Source organism: Triticum urartu, chromosome 4A, assembly GCF_056163025.1.
Source record: "Triticum urartu cultivar PI428250 chromosome 4A, HENAU_Tu73, whole genome shotgun sequence".
NCBI lineage: Eukaryota > Viridiplantae > Streptophyta > Magnoliopsida > Poales > Poaceae > Triticum > Triticum urartu.
Window position 1 is genome coordinate 55,362,049 of NC_141876.1, and position 23,880 is coordinate 55,385,928.

Genomic DNA, 23,880 nt, shown 5'->3' on the forward strand with positions numbered 1-23,880 from the left:
ATGGCTTGGAATCGGGGTGTCTAAGCTGATACAAGATGAAACATATGAGCACAAGCTGCAAATGTAGAGAGCAACTCAAAAGCCTCTTCTTAGCTGCTAAATTGCTAGAAGCAAACTACTGATGTGATACTAGAAGATAACTGAATTATTGGTTGTATGTTAGTATGAACTCTGGTGGCTTGTCCGGCCAACAACCCGTTATAGTAAACCTATCCCTCTGTGCCAGTTCATGAGACACACAGTTAGCATCTCTGGAGTGAAAATGAACCGAGCAATTAACACTCGCCCTAGCTAAGGGTTTATACCCAAGGATGATATGTGGATCGGAAATGTTGTGTTAAACAACGCCCTTCATCGCATTAACGACACCCACGCAATCAGAACAACTAAGCTTCATGTAAAGCTGCATGTTTTTCTTCAGTCGTAGGTGTCTACATAAATGATCAAATTCTCGATCAGTCAGTTGCTGGATGTAGAATAACTTTTGTCCTGAACCATTTTTGTTAGCAAAGTGCAGCAGTTCTGTTAAAGAATGATCAAGCCTAACCTTGTGTTGTAGTTCTGTAATTCAGCCTGGCATTGCGTTGGCAAAGAATCGTACTAACTGCTCAGTACGTGAACCACCTATCACATATGCCGATACTCCGTAGTGGGAACCGAGGCAAAATATACTTCACAAAAATGGGATCCTGCATTGCAATAGGACTGCATAATCATGAGTCAAAGGACACTTCACAAGAGGGAATGGCGTGCATGTTTACCTGTGATCCTTAATTAGTTGGCTCTTCCTGGAGCCCTATGATTGTATAAAGCGCTAAATCAAACGGTATAGAATGACAAAACAACAAAATGAGTCCTACCTTCTTTTAGGAATCGTAGGATGGTTTTGCTAAACCTTAGGTGCATGAAATTGTTCACTGCGTTAGTCGGTTTTTGCATTGCACGAGGCCGAGCCAAGACTTCGTCGAAGCGGGGGACAACATTGTGAGTGGCAACGAACTGTGGTGTCCTAGGTGGAGGCGAGGAAGAAACTTAACTGGGGGGCCGGGGTGCGGGGGGGGGGGGGGGGGGGGCAATGGCGGAGGCAGGGGGTGCTGGCAGGGGCCTTGGCCCCCCTATGCTCTCACAAATACACCTATATGTACTCTTAATTCTCCATTTGTCAGACAAAATTATCTAGGTTTAGGTGATTTGGCCCCCTCTAACATTATATGACATGTTTTGGCCCCTTCTATATTCAGTTTCTGGCTCCGCCACTGGGGGGGTAGAGAGATGGGCGGGATGGTGGCCAACACGGCAATGGGGGTGTCCAGGGGAGGGCAGGGAGGCATATCAGCGATGGCCATCGGTCGGCGACAGGGGGGAGTGGTGGTGGTGCTAGGTGGTTAGGGCTGGGTAGGCCGCGGGGGAGGAAGAAGATGAATAGCTGACGACGCGCTATTGATCAGACGATCGAGAGAGAAAGGGACTAGCGTTGAATTTTTTTCAGGTACTTGACGTATAGGTGATCCCATTGTTCTATGATTCAGGGCTTAAAATATGAGTTCTACACAGGCGGCGTCAATAAAAATAACAATATGAAACCATTGCTAAATTATTGACAAAAGTGGCCGATCTCAGAAATTGAGAAAACTCACCCGCTATGCCTTGAAAAATTGAAGGATCAGAAGATCATTTTCACTTGTTGTCACTACCGCATCCATGTCATGATATCAATTTCCAAAATTCTCCTAATGCATATTTACATCTCCATAGTTTTCCCCAATTTAACTCTTGAACCCTAACCCTAACCGCAAGTAGAAGGGGACGAGAAGGGAAAAAAAACTTATTCAACGCCGCCGAAGGATGACACCCAATGGTGGCTTTCCATGAGATTCGCTCTGGCCGCCCTGGCAAGAGAAAACCCATCCGCGTATTCCAATCAATGAGGCGACCTCCAAGTCTCCGTTGGCTTGTTAGGGTTGAGCTCCCGCACAACTCTGCTGCCTCAGGTTCTCCGACGCCCGCATCGCCACCTGCACCATAGCCGCGATCGCCATGGATGGGAGTGGAGTGAAGATAGAGGAGAGCTAGCGGGAAGAGAGAGAAAGAGAGAGAGAGAGAGAGAGAGAGAGAGCACCGTTTGGCGCCATCCCCGCGTGATGTTACATCATGTAGGCAAATGGTGGGACCCACCTGTCTGAAACATGCTTACAGCCCTAATCTGCCAATCAATGCTTTCTACAAAATGTTTGCTGTAGATTTATTTATTTTTGCAATTTTTTTGTAAAACCATGCTTTCTGATGACCAAGCCTTCAATATATATGGTGACATTATCCATTTAACTCCTTTTGGCACCGGGCGATCGCGTCATATGTACTCATACAGGTTTCAGAAACTTTGTTGGCGTGAACAACAATGTGCAGCTCGGTAAATGTTGATGATGCTTTGGATGTACTACCTAGCCTCGAGTACTCTCAAGCAAGTGCAACACCCTCACAAACACATAAGAGACAACTTTATGATCTCCCCTCGATTGGTAACTCCGCGACCTGCTGTGGCGCAAATTTAACATGAAGGGTGTCGGTCCCTTCTCTTCGACTTTCCCATGCATGATTATGACAAGGAATGATCCTCAAGCTCTTTCCCATGAATTTGTACGATGGTTCTCTTTCCTTTCTTTTCACGTTTGAGAGCTTATGCTCATCTTGTAAGCGTGAATCATGCATTTGAGATGAGCCCAACCGTTACCATGCCTATTTAATGGCATGGCTTGTGACATGGTGTCTAAGCTCAGACAAGAAAGCACATATATGAGCACAAGATGCAAATGGTGGATAGCGACTCATTCACTAGCTGCTTATTATACTTACTAGAAGGCAAATCACATATGTGATATTAGAAGAGAACTGAATTAGTGTACAAACGACCCTATCCAACACCCTTTTTTCAGGGTTGCACTCGATCTAAAACCCTATTTATTGGTTTCAAACGGGATAACTTTATTTACTGGCTTGGGACGGGCATAGCTTTCTTTTGTTAGCAGTAGCAACAATTGTTCTATTCATCAATCGCCAGTACATTCAGTTGCTAGGGGTTTACACATGCCTAGGATCAGAGTTATTATTGTGTAAGTTCAACCTCATGCTATTCGTCCCAACGACATGCATGCGATCGTGATAACTACCTGCATGGAAACATTGTGTCAAGTCCTGGATTGATGTTGTTTCTGGCAGTTCTACATTTTACAGTAACTTGCTTGTCCTTGGGTTTTACATCTCCACAATCATGCCATGAACCATTTTCAAATGAAGCCCGATTGTTTTAAAAGTTGTAGTCCTCTAACCAGTTTGCATTCCTTAAAAACAGTTTGCATTACTTTGGCAACGAACCATACCAACTGCTTGGTAAACCACCAAAAGTGAACGTGCTGATGGCCCCAGCTAGCAGCCTCTGATCGATGCGAGCACGAGACTGTCCGATAGCATATGTCTATACTCAATGGTGGTAAACCTGAATTGCAATAGGACTGCATAATCATGAGGGAACAACATGTGTGTTTTGTTGTTCCTGCAGCCTATGATTGTATAAAGCGCTAACAAACAACAAATGAATGACAGAACAACAAGCAAAATGAGCTCTACACAGGCTGCATCAATAGAAATGACAGTAGGATAACCACCGTTGAACTCTTGACTAAAGTGATAAATCTCAGCAATTACCGAAAAAGGCTTTCGCCCCGCTTTATAAATAAAGCAAACCACCGAGCACAAGGTCAGCACGGAATCATCCGCACAACATACATACAACGCCACCGCAGCAAGGTCCAACACACACGCACAAACACAAACACTACACAAGGTTCAGCTGTGGGCACAACACAACAAGCCCAACACAGACAAGAGGCACGCACAACACATAGACGGCTGTGGCGGCAAGGAAGATAAAATCTAATCCGGCTCTGGAGGTGCTGGGGGAAGAGGAGGAGCCATCTGGAGAGCCATCGTGCGAAGCTGGGTGATGATGGAGGTGATGGCGTCTCTCTCCCTGGAGCGGCTAAGCGGCCTCCAAAGCTGCAAGTAATCAGACCATTTAAACAAAGCGTCAGTAACGCAACGAAGAGGGACAGGCTGAATCACAAGCTTATTCCTAATGGTCCACAGCGTCCAGGCAAGCACGCCGATAGTCAACCACCTAATGTGGCGAGATGCGGGTGGTGATGCCTGAAGTTCGGCGAATAGAGCGGGGAAGTTGTTGTGGTCCCAGCTTCCACCCACTACTTCGCAGAAACAGCTCCAGAGAAACTGCACAGACACGCATGTGAAGAAAATATGGCTTGTGTCCTCTTCAGGCCCGCAGAGCGGGCACCGCCCATCACCAGGGCCGTTGCGCTTCAGGACCTCAACGCCAGATGGAAGGCGGCCGCGAATCCGTTGCCACAGGAAGATCCTAATCTTCAAGTGCAGCCGGATTGCCCAGATGGTGGTGAGAGCTTCGTGACCCGGCGAAGGCGCAATCGCCTGATAGGGAGATTTAGATGAGAATTGCCCAGATGGCTCTAGCCGCCACCTAGTGCGGTCCTCACCAATCTCCAGATCTGGCTCGTGTAGAGCAATGCAGTCGAGTAGGTCGTGCCACGCATCGGTTTCCGCCGGACCAAAGGGCCGCCGGAAGGCGAGGTGCCCTAAGTCAATAAGGGCCACCGCGACAGAAATCCGCGGATCAACCACGATGGAAAACAGGTCAGGGAATCGAGCCGTGAAGGGGGAGTCTCAGCCCATCTATCAAACCAGAACAGCGTGGCAGTGCTAGATCCAACCGCGATGGAGGTGCCGGTGCGGAGGACTGGAAGAAGCTGTATGGCTGATTGCCAGAACTGGGACCCACCGAACTGTAGGGTTTCATAGTAATTTCAAAAAATTTCCTACGCACACGCAAGATCATGTGATGCATAGCAACGAGAAGGGGGGAGTGTGATCTACATACCTAGTAGATCGACAACGGAAGCATTTGGTTGATGTAGTCGTACGTCTTCACGATCCGACCGATCAAGCACCGAAACTACGGCACCTCCGAGTTCTAGCACACGTTCAGCTCGATGACGATCCCCGGACTCCGATCCAGCAAAGTGTCGGGGAAGAGTTCCGTCAGCACGACGGCGTGGTGACGATCTTGATGTACTACAGCAGCAGGGCTTCGCCTAAACTCTGCTACAATATTATCGAGGACTATGGTGGCTGGGGGCGCCGCACACGGCTAAGGAAAAGATCACGTGGATCAACTTGTGTGTCTCTAGGGTGCCCCTGCCTCCGTATATAAAGGACTAAAGGGGGGAGGCTGGCCGGCCATGAGGGGCGCGCCAGGAGAGTCCTACTCCCTCTAGGAGTAGGATTCCCCCCCCCAATCCTAGTTGGAATAGGATTCGCGGAGGGGGGAAAAGAGAGAGAGGGGCCGGCCCCCTCTCCTTGTCCAATTAGGACCAAGGGAGGGGAGGGGCGCGCGGCCCACTATGGGCTGCCTCTTCTCTTTTCCACTAAGGCCCAATAAGGCCCATCTAGCTCCCCGGGGGGTTCCGGCAACCTCCCGGTACTCCGGTAAAATCCCGATTTCACCCGGAACACTTCCGATATCCAAACATAGGCTTCCAATATATCAATCTTTATGTCTCGACCATTTCGAGACTCCTCGTCATGTCCGTGATCACATCCGGGACTCCGAACAACCTTCGGTACATCAAAATGCATAAACTCATAATATAACTGTCATCGTAACCTTAAGCGTGCGGACCCTACGGGTTCGAGAACAATGTAGACATGACCGAGACACATCTCTGGTCAATAACCAATAGCGGGACCTGGATGCCCATATTGGCTCCTACATATTCTACGAAGATCTTTATCGGTCAGACCGCATAACAACATACGTCGTTCCCTTTGTCATCGGTGTGTTACTTGCCCGAGATTCGATCGTCGGTATTCCAATACCTAGTTCAATCTCGTTGTTGGCAAGTTTCTTTACTCGTTCTGTAATACATCATCCCGCAACTAACTCATTAGTCGCAATGCTTGCAAGGCTTAAGTGATGTGCATTACCGAGAGGGCCCAGAGATACCTCTCCGATAATCGGAGTGAGAAAACCTAATCTCGAAATACGCCAACCCAACATGTACCTTTGGAGACACCTGTAGTACTCCTTTATAATCACCCAGTTACGTTGTGACGTTTGGTAGCACCCAAAGTGTTCCTCCGGTAAACGGGAGTTGCATAATCTCATAGTTAGAGGAACATGTATAAGTCATGAAGAAAGCAACAGCAACATACTAAACGATCGGGTGCTAAGCTAATGGAATGGGTCATGTCAATCAGATCATTCACTTAATGATGTGATCCCCTTAATCAAATAACAACTCATTATTCATGGTTAGGAAACATAACCATCTTTGATTAACGAGCTAGTCAAGTAGAGGCATACTAGTGACACTTTGTTTGTCTATGTATTCACACATGTATTATGTTTCCGGTTAATACAATTCTAGCATGAATAATAAACATTTATCATGATATAAGGAAATAAATAATAACTTTATTATTGCCTCTAGGGCATATTTCCTTCACGAACCGCTGGCAGAAGGCGAGTGGTTGACCACGGAAGTATTTCTGCTGGATGATGCGCAGCCACAAGCCACCTTCTCCATTCGCAATCCGCCACAGCCACTTGGCCAGGAGAGCAATGTTCATGCGCTTGGAGGACATGATCCCGAGACCGCCCTGTTCGCGAGGCTTACAGATCTCTGACCACTTAATCATGTGGTATTTCTGCTTGTCGCCTTCACCCGCCAAGAAGAAACGTCCCTAGACTGTGGCAATCTCATGGTGCAGCGTCTCAGGTAAGCTGTAGAAACTCATGATGAATAGGAGCAAGCTGGCGAGATACGAGTTAACGAGTACCGTGCGGGAGGCCGTAGAGAGCCAACGGCCCTAACGCTACTCCAACCACCCCGCTCGTGCAGCCGCGGGCGCTGGCCGATCCTGTTGAGATCCGCAGCCGCACCCGCTCCCGCACCGCAGCCCTTCGCGCCCAAAGCACATCTCGAGTCTTGGGGTCAAGCAGCCCCTCGATGATCTCGTGATGCGCACACTGTTCTGGAACATCCGCGGTTTCGGCCAAGACGGCCGACGCCGCCAACTGATAGAGTACATGCGCATTGAACGAATCGACATTGTGGCCATCCAAGAAACAATGCGCACGGAAAATCTCAGCAATTGAGACAAACCACCCACTGTACCGTGAAAAATTAAAGGATCAGCAAAACATCTCCACTAGTTGTTACCACATATCAACACCATAATATCAACTTCCACGATTCTCCTAATGTAAATTTACATCTCCATAGTTTTCAGTGTGAAACAGGAGCAGCAGTAGTAAGCAGTGACACACTTCGCGTCACTTTCAGAGTTAATATCAGAAGTTACTTGCAGTTCCCCACAAGCTAACCAATCCTCTTGATGGAATCTACCTAGTAGTTGATATTTAAATATATTATAACTGAGCACTTTTCCAGCTCTCTCAGGCCACAAGCTTTTCCAACCGTTTGATCGTGACTGTTGAGGATTTCAGACCATTAGATTAGCTGTGAGTCACGCCTAATCCAGCTCCATTCGCTGACACGGACCGCTAACGGGCTGGGGCAGCTGCTCCCGCAGCAAAATTGCTGTCACGTGGTTTATTGGGCTCGTTCTCGCAGGAAGCCCATTGGAAACTCCCTTCGCTCGACGCCCCCTCCCTTCGTCTCGACTTCTCTCTCTCCGCCCCTCCTCATTCTAACCGCGCTTGGGTGGCGGCGGCGGTGAAGTGGCTCCCCCTTTCTGGTGAGATCTATAGCGCGACAGGCGGCAGTAGCGGTGAAGTGCCTCCACCTCCAGGTGAGATCTGTTGCGCACACGATCTCTCTCTCTCTCCCTCTCCCCCCTCTCTCTCACCATCGCGGATCAGCGCCGCCGTAGCCTGTGTTCAATCCCACACCGCCGCCTCTATCTCCCAGTGACGTCGTCTCGCCGCCCTCGGCCTCACCATCAACTGATGCAGGGGAGTGATACTGCCACCTCCATCTCCCCTTTCCCTGCCTCTGAACCCAACTGAGAAGAAACTCATCTCTTCCCCTCTCCCAGGGCATCCTCTCTTACCCTCCCATGGCTCCTTGTCCTCCTCCCATGGCCACCAAATTCTGCAAGGATTTTTTATTCAAGTTGTTCTTTGTCACCAGGTCACCGGCAAGGTCTTAGTCCATGATTTGTTCGTCTCGCTTTAGAGGTGGAAATGATGTTTCATCACGGATTGCAGAAATAAGTGCCGCGTCTTGACTCAGATTGGTCTGGATTTGTGCAGATGGTGAAGGTGAAGAAGTCTGAGCGAGGGCTCGAGGAGGTGGAGGAAGAGATGGTGGCCAGCACCGCTCCTTCGGCCAGGAAAACGTGGGCACTCCGGTTCGTTCATATCGACTAAATCACGGGGTCGGTGAGTCACTATTACCCAAAGCCAAGCGGTGGATGGCACTCACGAGCAAAAGCAGTCACATAATCATCTTCAGTGCTAAGATCAACGTGCTCCTGCCTTTAGGCCCTTTGCCATCACGCTCCACTACCTCTCTAGAAACCACAATAATCACACTTATAAATTAATTTTCAGTATTCATCAGAATTGTACAGTATTACTTGCCCTTTTATATTTAATTATTTCTTCTATTTAGTGTTACTTTTGAATCTTTTATAGCACAAGCATCCGTTTCTTCTTATAAATTCTATGTCATGTTTAGTTGCAGTAGCAAGACTGACATGTAGTGCCTTCTTTATCCTCAATTTTCTATCTTCAAATGGTTCATATTAAAGCAGATGTACTCAAACATGTAATTATGTTTCCCCAACAATTGTGCTTTATGCTAACATAATTTGAAATGAATCCATGTGTTCTAGGAGGACAAATTCGAGCTCCATATTACTTGGTCTGCTGCTTCTTCTGGGTTGTCTTCTACCTTCCAGTAGATTCTGTGAAGCTCCAATGGCTATCAAACAGGTTAGTGCTCGTGCCCTATTATGCCTCAAGTTAATTATCTTGCGATGCAATTTCATATTTTATGGTCTGATTGCTCTAGGTGGAACTGACCGCTCTACTACAGTGTGATTGCTCTAGATGGAACTAACTGCTCTATTGCACGACATTGCTAGGTCGCCAGTCTGTTCTTGATTTCGATTATGGGTGTGATATTGTGATATTATCCATGAACTGGAGAATGGAGTGAAAACAATTGGTCTACTGATGAACTTGACAGTTAGTATTTTTTATGGCAGATGCATCGAATTTAAGTGTCAGGGGTCTGCCTTTTGGTATGCCCTTGTGGTGCGTTGCCTCTCCATTAAATTCTCATGTTCGCGGATTCTGGAGTGTAGTTATATTGTGGCATACCTTTTTAGATGAAAATATAATGGAGTGGTATGTTCCATCACTTGGGACCATGTAATTATATTATTTGATATTTAGTATAGAGTTCTGAACTATCTTGGTTGGGCTTGATTCAGGCAAAAAAATACTTCTGCAAAGTGTTGTAAAAGGAGGAGATGTCTTGCTCTACTGCTGCTTGGTACCAGACGTGAACGACTTCATTAGGAGTTTGCTGCATGGTTAGAGGTCAGCTCAGCTTTTCTATCTGCTTAACTTTTGCGGATATAAAAAATTATGTAGTCTTGAAGCTGAAATTTAGTTGATTGAAAGTAAAGAGATTTAGAGTAAGAGACTTTTTTTTTGCACTCAGGGGACGAGCACGGTAACATGTCTTCTCACTCCAATATTTGTGACTGAATTTGATAAAAGGGTTTTTATCATTTATGCCATCGGTTGTCTCTCACTACTCAGTTTTGCCACTAGGAATTTCAACTGCTCAAAGATGCCATCGCTGTGTTAGACATATGTTCAAAAATGCCACTGGACACCATTATTGTGATCTCAAATCTCTTTTGCCATGTTATAATGACATAAATACCTATGAACCAGCATGCCAGCTCTCCTTCTATCTTACTACAATAAAGTGTGGGGCCCACTTGATCCCAACGACGTTCTTATTTTTTTATAAAATTATTCGCTTGGTTACTCCGGACAAGTGGGGCTACACTTATCATTGTGAGATAGAGAGAACTGACATGTGGGTCTAGGCTTATTTTTGTCATATAACATGGTCAATGAGTTTGATGTGAAAATAACGATGTCTAATGGCATTTTTGAGGAAACATCTAACGGAACGTTGGCATTTTTGAGCAAACATCTCACGGATCGATGTCATTTTTGAGTAGTTGTAATTTCTAATGGCAAAACTGAGTAGTGGGACACAACTAGTGGCAAAAATGATAAAAACCCTTGATAAAATTAGGCACTGCATTTTTTCAAATTATTGGCAAAATACACTCATGGACAGTTTTAAAGAAAACAAAAGTGCGTAATTTTCCTCTGCTTTGTGTTGAAGTCCTCTTGTATAGGGCATTTGAGGTTCTGTTTAGTGCATAATTTGGCGAATCTTTTGCAGCAAACACTTATTTATTTGCTTTGCCATGAAATTTCCTACATATGACCGTCCTGTCTATCCAGGTGCCATAATTTTATGTTTGACATCTAATAAGTTAACTTCAAATTTGAATGCCATGTATAGCATTTTCAGAATTGGAGTGACGGCATCGGTCGTCGCTACTACTTTAGTGATCTAAAACGTCTTATATTAGCTTACAAACGTAGTATTTGGGTTGTCATTGACATCACACATTGACCGGCGATGTTGCATGTCAGAGGGGTCTACTCATACGTGCAGTTTTCCATTGTCTCTGGTGATTCTTTTCTTTATTTCCCACCTTGCACGTTTGGTATATTCATGGGTTCACCCTTCTTTCTAATATTTTAGTTTACTAAAATCGTAACAATTGGTGTCAAAACCTTATATTCGATGCTATTGCAGATCAGTACCATTACCCTGTTTGCAGATTTTTAGTTAACCTGTATTAGAAGAAATCATACGCCAACTTACAACCCTACTAAAAAAAGATATTAGAAAATCAAATAAAACGTAAGCCAAAAAGATGACCAATACATTGGTACTATTTGGATCATGCTTCTTACATATATGTTTGATTACATTATCTATACAATTCTATAATTGTCCACATTATTTTCCTTAGCTTAACATGCCATTGCATTCCATACATAACTATCTGTTATAACAACAATTATAAGGTGAACCATGTTTGCCGCGACTTGCACATTTTTAGTGTTCAATGGACTAAGACCAGAGTTTTCCCGTCTGTACACATTCTATTTGCATTACATTGTTCTGTAAAATAATACTGACAGCTTCATCATTGTGTTCTACAGGAAGGTAGTTGATGCCACTAGAGATAATAAACCATTTGGATCCCAATACCATACCATGTTGATCTACACCTGGTGTGCTTTCTCTCCTATTTATGCTTTTGTTTCAGTGGTTCTAAGGCTCGCACATAATGATTAAGAAAAGTAGCACAATGTTTTTTTGGCTATTTGCTATCGATGGCATGTTGCAGTTTGCCATGGACCATGCTAAACGTGCATCTATCCAAGGAATAATGTACCTTATGGGATTTCTCATATATTTGTAGATTTATTGTATTTTCTTTGAATTGGATTGTAGATCTGTTTTTGTGTTGTCAGAATAAACAATGCATGAATTCGGTAACTGATTTTATAGCTGCAATCTCCTAAGCACAATTACTCATGCTTTATTTTCTAATTTTCAGTTTTCTTTTGTCGTTAAATACTATACAGCTTGGTTTTGTTACCAACTTTAATCCAATCATATATTTACATCAATCACTATTATTTTAGTGACAAAATAGACGGGCGCAGCAACGCACGCCATCATGGTCTAGTCAGGAGTTACGATCATAGGCTTGTTCACCTGCCCCCAGGCTGCAGCAGTGCTTCTTGTTTGTGTCGATTGCTACAGCTTCCTGAGCAAATGTCCACCCGCAGGCGGGGTCGCATCAGATCCAAAGCTCTCGCCCGTGTCCAACCGCAGGCGCTACAACGTGATGCAGAGGGCCAGCTCGTCCTCGTCTACGGCAGCATGGCGGGGGAAATGTTCCAATCTTCGTCGCTGGAGCCGTCGAAGTGGCTGCAGGTGCTGGACATGGTCGCCGGAGATTGGGAGTTGACGGATTGGAGAAAGGGGGAACGGAGCGGAGCAGAGTGAAGTAAGGCTAAGGTTCGATCCGGATGGGGTTTTTGTGAAGTCATTGTTGGCCAAAGGTGGGCTGTGTGGACATGACGGACATGCCCGAACCGTCTCTTATCCGCCCTACATTTGGGCTGAAAATGAGGGATGTCGGTCAGCCCATGCGTTTGAGGTCGATTTAAAGCATCCGAATAAGTCGGGTATTTTGACCGGTCCTCCCGCCCGGGCATTTGATGGGTTTGAGGCGCTCGGCCATTAGGGGCTCACGCACGTTTTGGTGAATCACTTTTGGCATTGTGCGGCCATACATGGTCATGGAATTAACGGTCCGTAGATCGTGTAGCTAGCACAACTTGGCATGGGCACCGGACCGGATACATGTTGTTCATGTGCTGTATACTCACACAGGCTTCACTAATGCTCCAGATCTTTCTTCAGTCTGAGTTGGGTTAGAAGCATGGAAGGTATTTGCACCATCACCGTCCTCAATTGGTGAGGCCCTTTGTGAGGTGTGTGTGTGTGTGTGTGATGCAACGGACCGGGTAGCTTCACAACTGCAGCACTAACTTTGTCGGCGTGAACAACAACTGCAGCTCGATTGTAAATGTTGATGACGCTTTCTATGTATTCTCAAACAGGTGTAGCACTCTCCTACTTTGTCATGTAATTTATCTCTTGTTGAATCATATGTGTAGGTTTTCCTCATAAAGAAGAAGAATCATATGCATAGGTAAATGGTAGGTATCTGAGTACACAGCCATGACACATTTTTATGCTCACCGTACCCCTCCGTAATTCTGCGTCATACAGCGGAAGAAATTTAACATGATGAGCGTACATAATCATGCATAGAAGTTGAAGAGAGAATTGTTCGTCGTAATGGTTGGGCTCGTCTCAAATGCGTGATCCTCAAGCTCTTTCCAACGATTTTGTACAACAAGCTGCTATATTTCTTTTCTTACATGTTTGAGACCTTATGATCATCTCCTAAGCATGCATCATGCATTTAAGGTGAAGCCAGCCATTACCATGCATATTTAATAGCATGGCCTGTGAGACGTGGTGTCTAAACTGAGACAAGGAAGCACAGGCTGCAAATGTAGATAGCGACTCAGCCTCTCACTAGCTGCTTAATTACTAGTAGAAGGCAAATCATGGATGTGATATTAGAAGAGAACTGAATTAGTGACGGTATATCAGTGTTATTTTTCTATACAAACGTTCCACTTGAGGATGCGGTCTACTGCTTTGGGACGGGCAGAGCTTTCTCTTGTTAATAGTAGCAACAATTCTATTACTTGTCAATGCCCACTACATCTAGTGGCAGAGCTAAGGATGGGTCTCAGTTCTCTAACATAACTCGACAGATCAAAGTACAGCCGACATGGATAGAGATTTACCCTCGGTGAGGATCAGAGTTGTTCGTGCATGGTCTGCTCTTCTTCAGCCCGTAAGCATACGGATAACTACCTGCCTTGTATCACTAGTCAAATTCTCTTCAGCCCGTAAGCATACGGATAACTACCTGCCTTGTATCACTAGTCAAATTCTAGATTGATGTTGTTGCTGGCAGTTCTACATTGTAGTTTAATTTACTTGTCCTCGGGGTTTTACATCTCCACAATATTACTATGAATCATTTTTTTAAATATGCACCATATTTGAATCCGCAAAGTGCAGACGCTCCGCTGAAGAATTATCAAAATTGACTTCGCTTGTAAAGTGTATGTGTTGCCTTGGCAACAAACCATAACCACCAAAAGTGAATGCGCTGATGGCACTAGCTACCCGGCACTGAGCGGTGAGAGCACAACACTATGATCCATCACATATGTCGAAACTCGATAGTGGTAAGCCTGAATTGTAGCAGGACTGCATAATCATGAGGCAAAACACACTTTGCAAAAGGGAACATGTATGTTTGCCTGTAATCCTTAATTTGCTCTTCATGAAGCCTATGATTGTACAAAGTGCTAAAGCAAACAGCATAGAATGACAAAACAACAACAAAATGAGTTCTACACAGGCCGCATAAGTGAAAATGACTGTGTGGTGGTAATCACCAGTGAACTCTTGACCAAAGTGACAGATCTCAGAAATTGAGAAAACTCACCCAATGTACCATGAAAATTTAAAGAATCGGCAAAACATCTCCACTTGCTGTCACTACCACATCCATGTCATGATATCAATTTCCACGATTCTCCTAATGCAAATTTACATCTCCACAACCACAGTTCTCAGTGTGAAACAAGAGCAGCGGTAGTAAGTAGTAACACACTTCGCATCACTTTCGGAGGTAATATCAGAAGTTATTTGCAGTTCCCCACAGGCTATCCAATCCTCTTGATGGAGTCTACCAAGTACTCGATATCAGGAGTTAGGATGGCACGCTTGTTCACCTCCCCCAGGCTGCAGCAGTGCTTCTTGTTTGTGTTGATCGCTACAGCCTCTTGAGCAAATGTGCAGTCCAAACCAGCTGAAACCTGCACGTTTTATTCATCTCAAGTACTGCATCATCGAAAGACTAAACATAAGCTGAAAATGCAGCATAAAGAAGTGCAGAATTCTTAAACACTTACATCAAAGAGTGCATCTCCAAGCCTCATCTTCACTTTACCACTCTTGTACACGAGCAGCTTCCCCATGAGACCACCTGGCAAATCTTTTAGCTTACAGCCGTTGATCGACTCGAGTCTCCTCTTCTTGTTGGTTTCTTCTGTTTCAACCCCCTCACTGTCACTGGTGTCCATATCTCCCCCAGCAACTGATACAACCTGCGGTAAAGGAAGAGATGCAGGGAACTGGAAGAAGAGCAACTGTGGTGTATTCATCTTGTCCTCAGTGTCCTGTTAAACAATTGATATAATACATCAGTTTTTAGGCTACTAATACTATACAGCCGGTACAATTAGTTCGATCAATATAAGATACAAAACTAAAAGAGAATGAGTAACCGACAGTTCCATCACAAGAAAAGACAGTTCCATCAACATGTGGTGTTTTTTTTTTGCATTGATATGAATACCTGAACAAGAACGGTGTTCCTCGACATGATATCATGCAACATGATATACATACCATTAGCCCAAGTTCTTTAGCTGCAGTTAATTCACCATCTTGTGTTCTGCTGGAAGAAAACTCTCCGAACGCGTCTTTGTCAAAATCTTCTGTACCGAAGATAGAAGAATGTCGATTAAAGCGTTTTTGAAAGGCAAACTGTGAGCATGATGTGGCAAAAAGCCAAAAACTGCAAAAATGAACAACACCATAACCTGGATCTGCAGAGTGGGGCCTCCTCAGAGGGAGAGTAATAGGAGGATAGTTGTAGCTGTGATGGGTAAAGTCCTGCAACAGTTAGGAGATAAGTCAGGTAATTAACAAAACAACCGCCCATCACCCCACCCCTTATGTTATGCTTGTATGAGTTTACTAACCTGAGGTCCAGTGAACTGTTTGGGTAACTTTGCAGCAGAAGACGTAACGCCAGACATCATATACTTGTTAAAAAGGTTTACCTCCTGCTCTTGTTTAACTAGCAGAAGAAATGATACATTGCTCTGTAAATGTTCAGATGAAGGTAAATACGGAACAAATGGGAGTGGCAACCTTAAGCTACTACCTGATGAAGAACTTTTAGGGTTGGGGAAGGATCTTGCAGTTGAAGAGTTCACTTGTCCAAATGCAACCTGAACACAGGCTTCTACAGTCGTAATGGAGCAGTATGTTATTACTAAATTATAAACTGAAAACAACATAATGCCGTTACACCGGCGGTATTGAGATTGTTATAAATATTCATAAACCCATATTTTATGGACGAACCAGTGCTGACTTCTAAATAGAATTTTGATTATCTAACTTGCAACAATTATCTAAGCCTCTAAGGTGCATCATGCTGCATGTCATTAGTTTGGACAAAACCTCCAGTAGAATTATATCCTAGGCTAGTGCCGATTTCATGAGACAACTCCAGAGTCCAGATTTTTCCTGACCAAACATGTCTGCTTAGGCAATGCAAGTTGAATAGATAGCATATTTGAACTAGATGCCTTTGTGCTCCTTGCACTTGGACAGCTCACCATTACCATTTACCCAATAGCTATTCGATATGAACATGGTCAGTATGAAATGTTCAAAAATACAGAGATACTGGTGTCTTATTTGGCACAAATCGTTCAGTGGCTCTCAAGATTCAAAGGAGGTTGTGATTCTAGAATCTTAGGAACTTTGTGTGACAGAAACTGCAGTTAACTGATTAGTTATTTTTCATCAGACGTAGGCTAGTGAATGCAGGATCGAACAGGAAGTACAGTAGATATTGCAAGGCAACCAACATCAATAAAGTACTAACCACTTTTCTCAGCCTTGGATCTTCTTTCGAGGGCACCTTGACTCTGCATATGAAACCACAGAATAAAACACCAGCAACCTAAATCAGGCACGTAGAAATCGGACTCAAGACATACAAGTACCTGTGGTATTCTAAGTTTCATCAGTAACTCCTTATCAATTGTGTCAAGCTCCCTCTCCTCTTCCGGTTCCCTGTAGAATCCCACCATTACTTTCTTTGCACAAGCACTGCGCCTACTTTAAATAGAAAATACTGAGTCGAACAAGCATGCATAAACAGAGCATTGGTTAATGTACATTACATCTTAGGGACAATTTTTGGTGTCTTCTTAGTAGGCACCTTGGGTGAAAATTTAAGTCCGGCCTGCGTGCGAAAAGTAGAAGTAAAGAAATGGTAAGCAGCAAACACACTGAGCTTATATGCATATCATATTTAGCTGGAGAAAACATTCACTTTGCGGCGATTGGGTGGAGTGGAAGCAGAGCCATCCTTCTCTTTCCCTTTTTCAGTCTTGTCGACCATGAGAACCAAGTGGAAGATCTACAAGAATGACATGATGAGGTAAAAAAACTAAAAAGTTGGGTAAAAGGAATGACATGATGAGGTAAAACTTGGGTACAAGGGCGTCTCCCAAACAAGTTTTGCCAAGTAACACTAGTGCACACTTTGTCCATAGTCAACTCCCATAAAATTCCGAAGTCCTGGCTGGTGACACAGCTAAGCAATAGCTTGAACTTGCTAAGCGATCTCCAGGAGCGGCATACTGCTTGTGGCATGCGCATCCTCCACTCATGCTCATCCGCACGCATGAACACTACTGGCTTGTGAGCTATGAATGTGCAGCAAAAGAATTCCTAGCGCTCACAGAAATAACGCCGAACAGCTTCAGGGCGTCCCCTAAGCCCTCCCGCACCTCACCACGGAGCGGAAACCCCACACCACCAGCAAAAGGTCCGAATTCCAAAACCCGCACAGAGCACGACTGGACGACAAAATTGACGATGGCACAACGATCGCCGGCATTGCAACAGGACAAACTACGAATCCCGGGCCTCCGATCGGTCTGCTACCCTCCCGTCCGGCTCGACCGCCGGCCAGGGCGCCGCCAGCAAGAGGCGCAGCGAAGATAGCGAAGAGCCGAGGCAGAGCAACGCGACGGATCCGGTTGCGGGGGGAGGGCTGCCTCCTTACCTCGGCCGCGGAGAAGGCAGGGCCGAAGAGCGGTGGTGTAGAGAGGCGCGCGGTGGTTCCGGCCGGCCGCGCAGCCGAGGGTGGAGCGATGGAGGTAGGGGAAAGTGGAGAAAGCAGGGGAGGAGGATGCCGATGTCTACAGGCAACAGCTTTGCAGCCGCAGCAGGTGGAGACACGTGTCCCGCCCGCTGAGGGTCCGCTGGAAAAGGCCTGGACGGCGACCGTAAATTAGAATTCCGTTGCTGTCCTGCAGCCAAGTGGCACATACACATCGTGTTTACTCAAGTCAAAAGGTTGACCCAGGACAGACAGCTACATTTTCGAATGTTATTAGAATGGTCACTTTGACAAAAAAAAAATTATCCGGGTGGTTTCTATGACTCATTCAGAGAGAAAATCTCCTTCCCAGTTGTCACGAACAAATTATGTGGTCATGTTGAGTGTCTACTATAAGTTTGAAGCACGTGGTGACATGACACACTTATTGCATATATCAAATATTTCTAAAGTGAGTAGATTATGGATATGTGTATATGTGCCCTTTTCATGTTTTCGCGGTCAATTTGACACTAAATGTTGCAGGGTAAATAAATATGTTCACAAGACATAAGAAACAAACCTAAAATGCCAAGACAACATGGATTCTACCAATTTTTAGAATCTACTCAGGTGCCTGGCAAACTTGTCATCGACCGATTCCTAGGAGTCAATGTAGCCTGCAAAATCAAGCGCGAAAAGAAGAGCAAACTAAGCATTGCATGAGTGACAGGAGCTACTCTGAATAGCCAAGGAGGACATGCCTATATAAACTCCGAATAGCTCTATTTTTTCCATACAAAAGGAAAAAAACAGAGCTATATATAGCAAAGTTTACACATATATGCATGTAGTGTAGGCAAGTCATCCTTGGCTACCAAATCAGCTATATCCCTCATACAAGGCCCCTCTTCTAAGTTGTAATATCTTTCATCCGTTGCTGCATTGCATTGCACCGTTATATGTGCCCGAGTACTTATAGTAAACACAAAGGTCCTGCATATGCATGAGAAGAATAATCAGAGTCTGGCCATCTTTGACACTTATTAATTATGTATAGACCAGAATATATTCAGTTAGGTTTGGTTTTGGTAGATTCTTATGCTTACTGACGGTGCAGCTTAATAAGGTTGACACGTGCCTACAAGGGTCAAAAGGTTGACTATTTGAGAAATTTCGCATATTGTTTACGACGAGAGAAGCTAATGAATTAGCGCATCTTTCCCTAAGCAGAGTAATTTCTCTAGGAGACGTTGTTTGTGGATAAATTGTATCCCATCCTTCCTTACGGCTTGTGTAATGAAGGATTGTAATCCTGTGTTTTGACTAATAATGCTCTTGATTAAAAAAAGGTGTGTGTGTGTGTGTGTGTTTGTGTGTGTGTGTGTGTGTGTGTGTGTGTGTGTGTTTGTGTCATTTCACATATGTAACTGCAATTCTACATGTGTTGGCAAATCAATCTATTCCTTCCCCTTCCGCGGCAGCGGGAAGAGAAGTCCAGGTGCCTCAGTCCAGCTAGTACTTTAGGTTAGGGTTTTTCTCTCATGGGGATGGCGTTGTGGCGGATGGCGAGCTTCATGTTCCAGCTGGTTTTCCAGGCTTCGATCCTCCTGAGTTCGTTTGTTGGGATGATGTCGCCGGAGTTTCGGTGTAGATTCATGTCGTCTCCCTGGGATGGCGACATTAGGATTTCACGTTGTACCTACACGATAGTGAGTTTTTGTGTCACATACTTCAGATCAATTCAATGGTTCAACGGAAACAACTGTAGTTCCAAGACGTTGGTCCTTAGTGGAACGTGCACGAAAACTTTCCGGTCGTCCTCGACAACGTTAGGACAGCTCCGGTAAGCGAGCGGCGTCCGTGGCACGTGGCAGCTTGTTCTGGTGGTAACAATGGTCGTTCAGTGGTCCAAGAACCTTGATTGAATTTTTATTATGTTTGTGATGCTTTGTATTTCTGGTGAACTTTTATACTCCTCTATTTCTTTTGACTTCGTGTATTTGATTCGTCTATAGTCAAACTTTGTAAGTTTGACCAAATTTATATTTAAAACATGAATGTGTACAATGCCAAACAAATATAATATGAAAATATTTTCCATGATGATTCTAAAGATATTGATTTTGTATTGTCAATGTTAATAATTTTGTGTGTAAACTTGGTCAAGCTTCAAAAGGTTTGACTTCAGACAAACCTAATACGCGGAATAAAAATAAATGAAGGGAGTAATAGATTTGGATATTTTCGCAAAAGAAAACACTTGGCACAAAAAATGATCAAATCTCTGGTTTGAGATCTTACCTGGCCACGGTGGATTTTTTTTAGTAATATAGTTGAAGTACTAACACTAGCAAGGTGTCACTGATGCAGAGAACAGAGGTTTGAACTCTTCGTCAGGAAAAATTGAGAGATGCCAGAGAATACTGAATTTCAAAACTATGTGACTCTAGTCCTCAGTTGACATTCACAAATATAGTGATGTGTGTTTCGGTCCTTCTTGGTATTTCTAAAATAAAAAAAAACTGTCAGCTCATGATAAATGATGATATTGATTGTTTTTTTGCGGGAAATAAATAGATTAAGTTGACCTTAAAATTCAAGACAAACTTATGGACCTTCATGGAATTGTTACTCCAACTGTTTATCTTTGCCTTGAGAAATTATTCCGAGTTCCATGAGGAGTTTCGACCGTCTCCTTTTCAAAAAAAATTAAAAATAAAATATTCTCTCCAATCCATATTACTTGTCGCTCACTTTGTACAACTTTGTTGCGTTGGACGTAATGCACGAGAGCCGTGAGAGTAGCATGACAATTTCGAGCGATGGGCCGGCAAGAATCACATGATAGTGTTTTCCAATGGAAATGCGTAGGGCCGATCAATCGGCGGGAAATTACATCCTTATGGCATAATGCGTGTCTTACTTCGGCCATGGTTTCTGATCGTCCACCTGTTGGGCAACTTTCTGAAGTCAATATTCCTTTTGACATCCTGCCTCCGCTGGTCTTCTTCTTTTTGTTCTAACACAATGCACAGACATTACATGATCTAGTCATTCGCAACACTATCAAACATTTCTAGACTTGATTTTTGAGAAAGAAAGAGCCGAAGTTTGTCTTTTGACATCTACTTTCTTCCATCATAGATAGATTAGGAAGGACTAGTACATAAACTTTCCATCTGTGTGTGCATGTGCCAGTGGAATCGTACCATGTTTTATTCGGGACGGCGGGCAGCTGCACGATGCGCAAATCAGGAGCTGCTAGATTGGGAATCTGAGCTCTACCGATAGGCTAGTTTAATTAGCTGGGGTGATTACTCCACTTGTCCTCATGCAAACAAAAGTAGGCCGGCCGGGCTCTGACTTGGCTTTTCTGGTAGCTCGGATGCAGCTAGCAGCTACCAAGATGACACGTGAATTGTTCACTATTTTGGGATTTTAAATAACTCCCTCCGTCCCATAATGTAGTGTCAAAAAACATCTTACATTATAGAACAGAGATAATAGCATGTAATTAGGGGAAGACTCGATGTTAGAGCATAGTCGACGTGCTCGGAGAAATTTTTTTCTCAAATATGCACGAGTGTGCATATCATATATTAAAGAAGAAAGGCAAAGAAAACCTCCATCACTTTACACAGTTTGTTGGTACAAATTACTCCTCACTGGTCCCCCACCTCTCCACCCTACTAAAGAAGGGGGTTACATTCCCTTTCATTAGCCCAGCCGAAGCCTACAGTTGGCCCTCTTGCCTCACTCTTCTAAGTAGATACTCTAAGCAAGGGCGCGCCCCATCAAAGATAATACCATTCCTAAGCTTCCACAACTCCCACCATACTAGCACAATAATAGTACGGAGATCTTTGGTGCTCATGCCTTCTAATCCTTGCTTGTCCACAGCCCATTTCGCCAACTTGTCCTGTTGAGTGGGAGTCCAATCCGGTTTGCCCAAGGCCTCGTAGATCCTCGCCCAAGCAGTCCTACCAAAGACGCAAGTGAGTAAAATGTGGTTAATGGTTTCGTCCTCCTGGTCACAGAACGGGCATGCGTCCTGGTGTGGCAACCCTCGCCTCGCTAATCGGTCGGACGTCCAACATCGGTCCCTGAGGGCCAACCACGTGAAGAACCTGCACCATGTTGGTGCACGTGATTTCCAAGTTAGATCCGCCGTCACACTTCTTTCTCGACCCCAAAAGCCAGCCTCATAGGCAGATTTGACGGAGAACTGTCCGGTGGCCTCCCACGACCAGACCACCTTGTCAGGCACATCCACCATGGGCTCCCAAGCTGAGACTAGTTGCCATACCACAAAGAACTCGTGCAAAACACGGCAGGTCCGATGTCAGGGCCAACATCCAAAGCCCAACTCCCATTCTCCACCGCCGATGCAACTAACCGGGAGTCTCTGATGCGTTTTGGAACCCGGCTGTATAGGAGCGGTGCAACATCTTGAATCCGGCTGCCATCAAGCCAGCGGTCCTCCCAAAAACGTGTCGCAAGCCCAGAGTTCGCCACACTCCTCATGGCCGCCCCTACACAGCCCCATTGACTCCTCCAGGACCTTGATCTTGAACTCTCTCCATGGCCTCGTCTCATCACTCCTCGCAAGCCACGGCCATCTCGCTTGCATTGCTATGTTCATCCAGCATAAATTTGGCAAACCAAGGCCACCTGCCCATTTCGGTGTGCACACCGCGTCCCAAGCCACCGCACAATTGTCACCGTTGGCCTCCGCGCATCTACACCACAAGAAACCTCTGCAAATCTTCCTCATTGCAGCAATTGTTTTCATCGGTAGATCTAGCGCCATCATTGCATGGATCGGCATGGCACATAGCACCGATTGGACCAAGGTAAGTCTGCCGCTCTTTGGCATAAGCGATGCCTTCCACTTTGGTAGCTTATTAGCCATTTGATCCACCAAATACTTCAACTGCATCGCCGATGGCCTCCTTAATGAGAGTGGCAGCCCCAAATACCTAATCGCCGATCGCCGACGTGCTCGGAGAATTGAGGGCGCACATGGGCTTCATGGCTAGCAAGGGCGGCGATACGCATGATGGACATTAGAACAGAGCATCTACATTAAGACCTGACAAATCATAATAGAAAGGCATGCAATAAAGTTATGGCAGCAGATAGACAAAATATAGAGAGTGCTAGCCCTTCGCAATACAGAGTAAAACAATGGTTTGTTCACTTAATTTAAGTTACTGACACAACTCTACGTCTGGTTGAAGGGGGTGAGATTGAACTCGGAACTCATAAGATAAAGTTTTCAATGGTTTGTTCACTTAATTTAAGAACTCAATCACTTAGCAGTTTTAGGCTCTGAGTTTTTTCTCACTAGAATTCTCTCAGATCTATGGGAGAGCAGTTTTAGGCTCTGAGTTTTTTCTCACTGGAATTCTCTCAGATCTATGGGAGACATGGGTTGCTCAGATAATCTCTGCCTAAATTTTATGCGGAGCAGCCACCGGTTTAAGGTTGAGTTAAGAGGGTCTTTATAGTCGGTGGAGCAAACCTGTGGGCCAATATGAACATTGGAGGCTCACTCACATCATCAACACGACACGTGGCTAACGGTAGGATTTCAAAGCAACTCTCTCACGTGGTCTGTCTTCCCACACAAGACAACTAGTTGTTTTGCAAGGCAATTGCGCTAAGGAGTCTCGAAGAATAACATCTCGGACTCTGAAGCCAAATGCACTTGTGTTTACGTTCTCAAAGTTTTCAATGAAAGATTTTGGGTTTGGATTGAGCACATACTAGAAGAGTTCAATCTAACTTTCACTTTGACCCCCTCAGTAGTACAGTTTGTCATATTGACTCAAATGGAAGCAAAATAAACTAGTAAACCAAAGTCTACAGTTCTGGCCCATATTCTTCAATGCTTTCATAACATATTTAAGGGTCATAACTCTTTGTTAAACCAAATCCTCACATACTATCGTTGCATACTAACAAAAGATATCGAGGAAGCATATTTAGGGCGCCCGTGTGTACTAGCACATTTAGGTTCATAACTCATCTAGTCCCTTAACTGTTGATACTTCTGGCCCATGTGTGGCC

General features: G+C 44.7%; 1 protein-coding gene across 3 annotated transcripts; it reads right to left on the bottom strand.

The window, feature by feature from the left end:
• Positions 1 to 14,256: 14,256 nt before the first annotated feature.
• Positions 14,257 to 17,926, bottom strand: LOC125550590 (uncharacterized). Of its 3 annotated transcripts, none has more exons than XM_087517741.1 (11): positions 17,770 to 17,926; positions 17,032 to 17,118; positions 16,880 to 16,941; positions 16,700 to 16,769; positions 16,579 to 16,621; positions 15,847 to 15,927; positions 15,662 to 15,759; positions 15,500 to 15,572; positions 15,306 to 15,391; positions 14,807 to 15,073; positions 14,257 to 14,710 (listed from the first exon to the last, which is right to left on the bottom strand). In XM_087517741.1, exons 2-11 carry the CDS (start codon positions 17,098 to 17,100, stop codon positions 14,558 to 14,560), a joined length of 1,002 nt encoding a protein of 333 aa, XP_087373867.1. In that variant the 5' UTR covers positions 17,101 to 17,118; positions 17,770 to 17,926; the 3' UTR covers positions 14,257 to 14,557. The 3 variants fall into 3 exon arrangements, with proteins under 3 accessions (XP_087373867.1, XP_048569570.2, XP_087373866.1); XM_048713613.2 differs by having other exon boundaries at positions 15,306 to 15,394; XM_087517740.1 differs by having other exon boundaries at positions 15,306 to 15,572.
• Between the last annotated feature and the right edge of the window lie 5,954 nt (positions 17,927 to 23,880).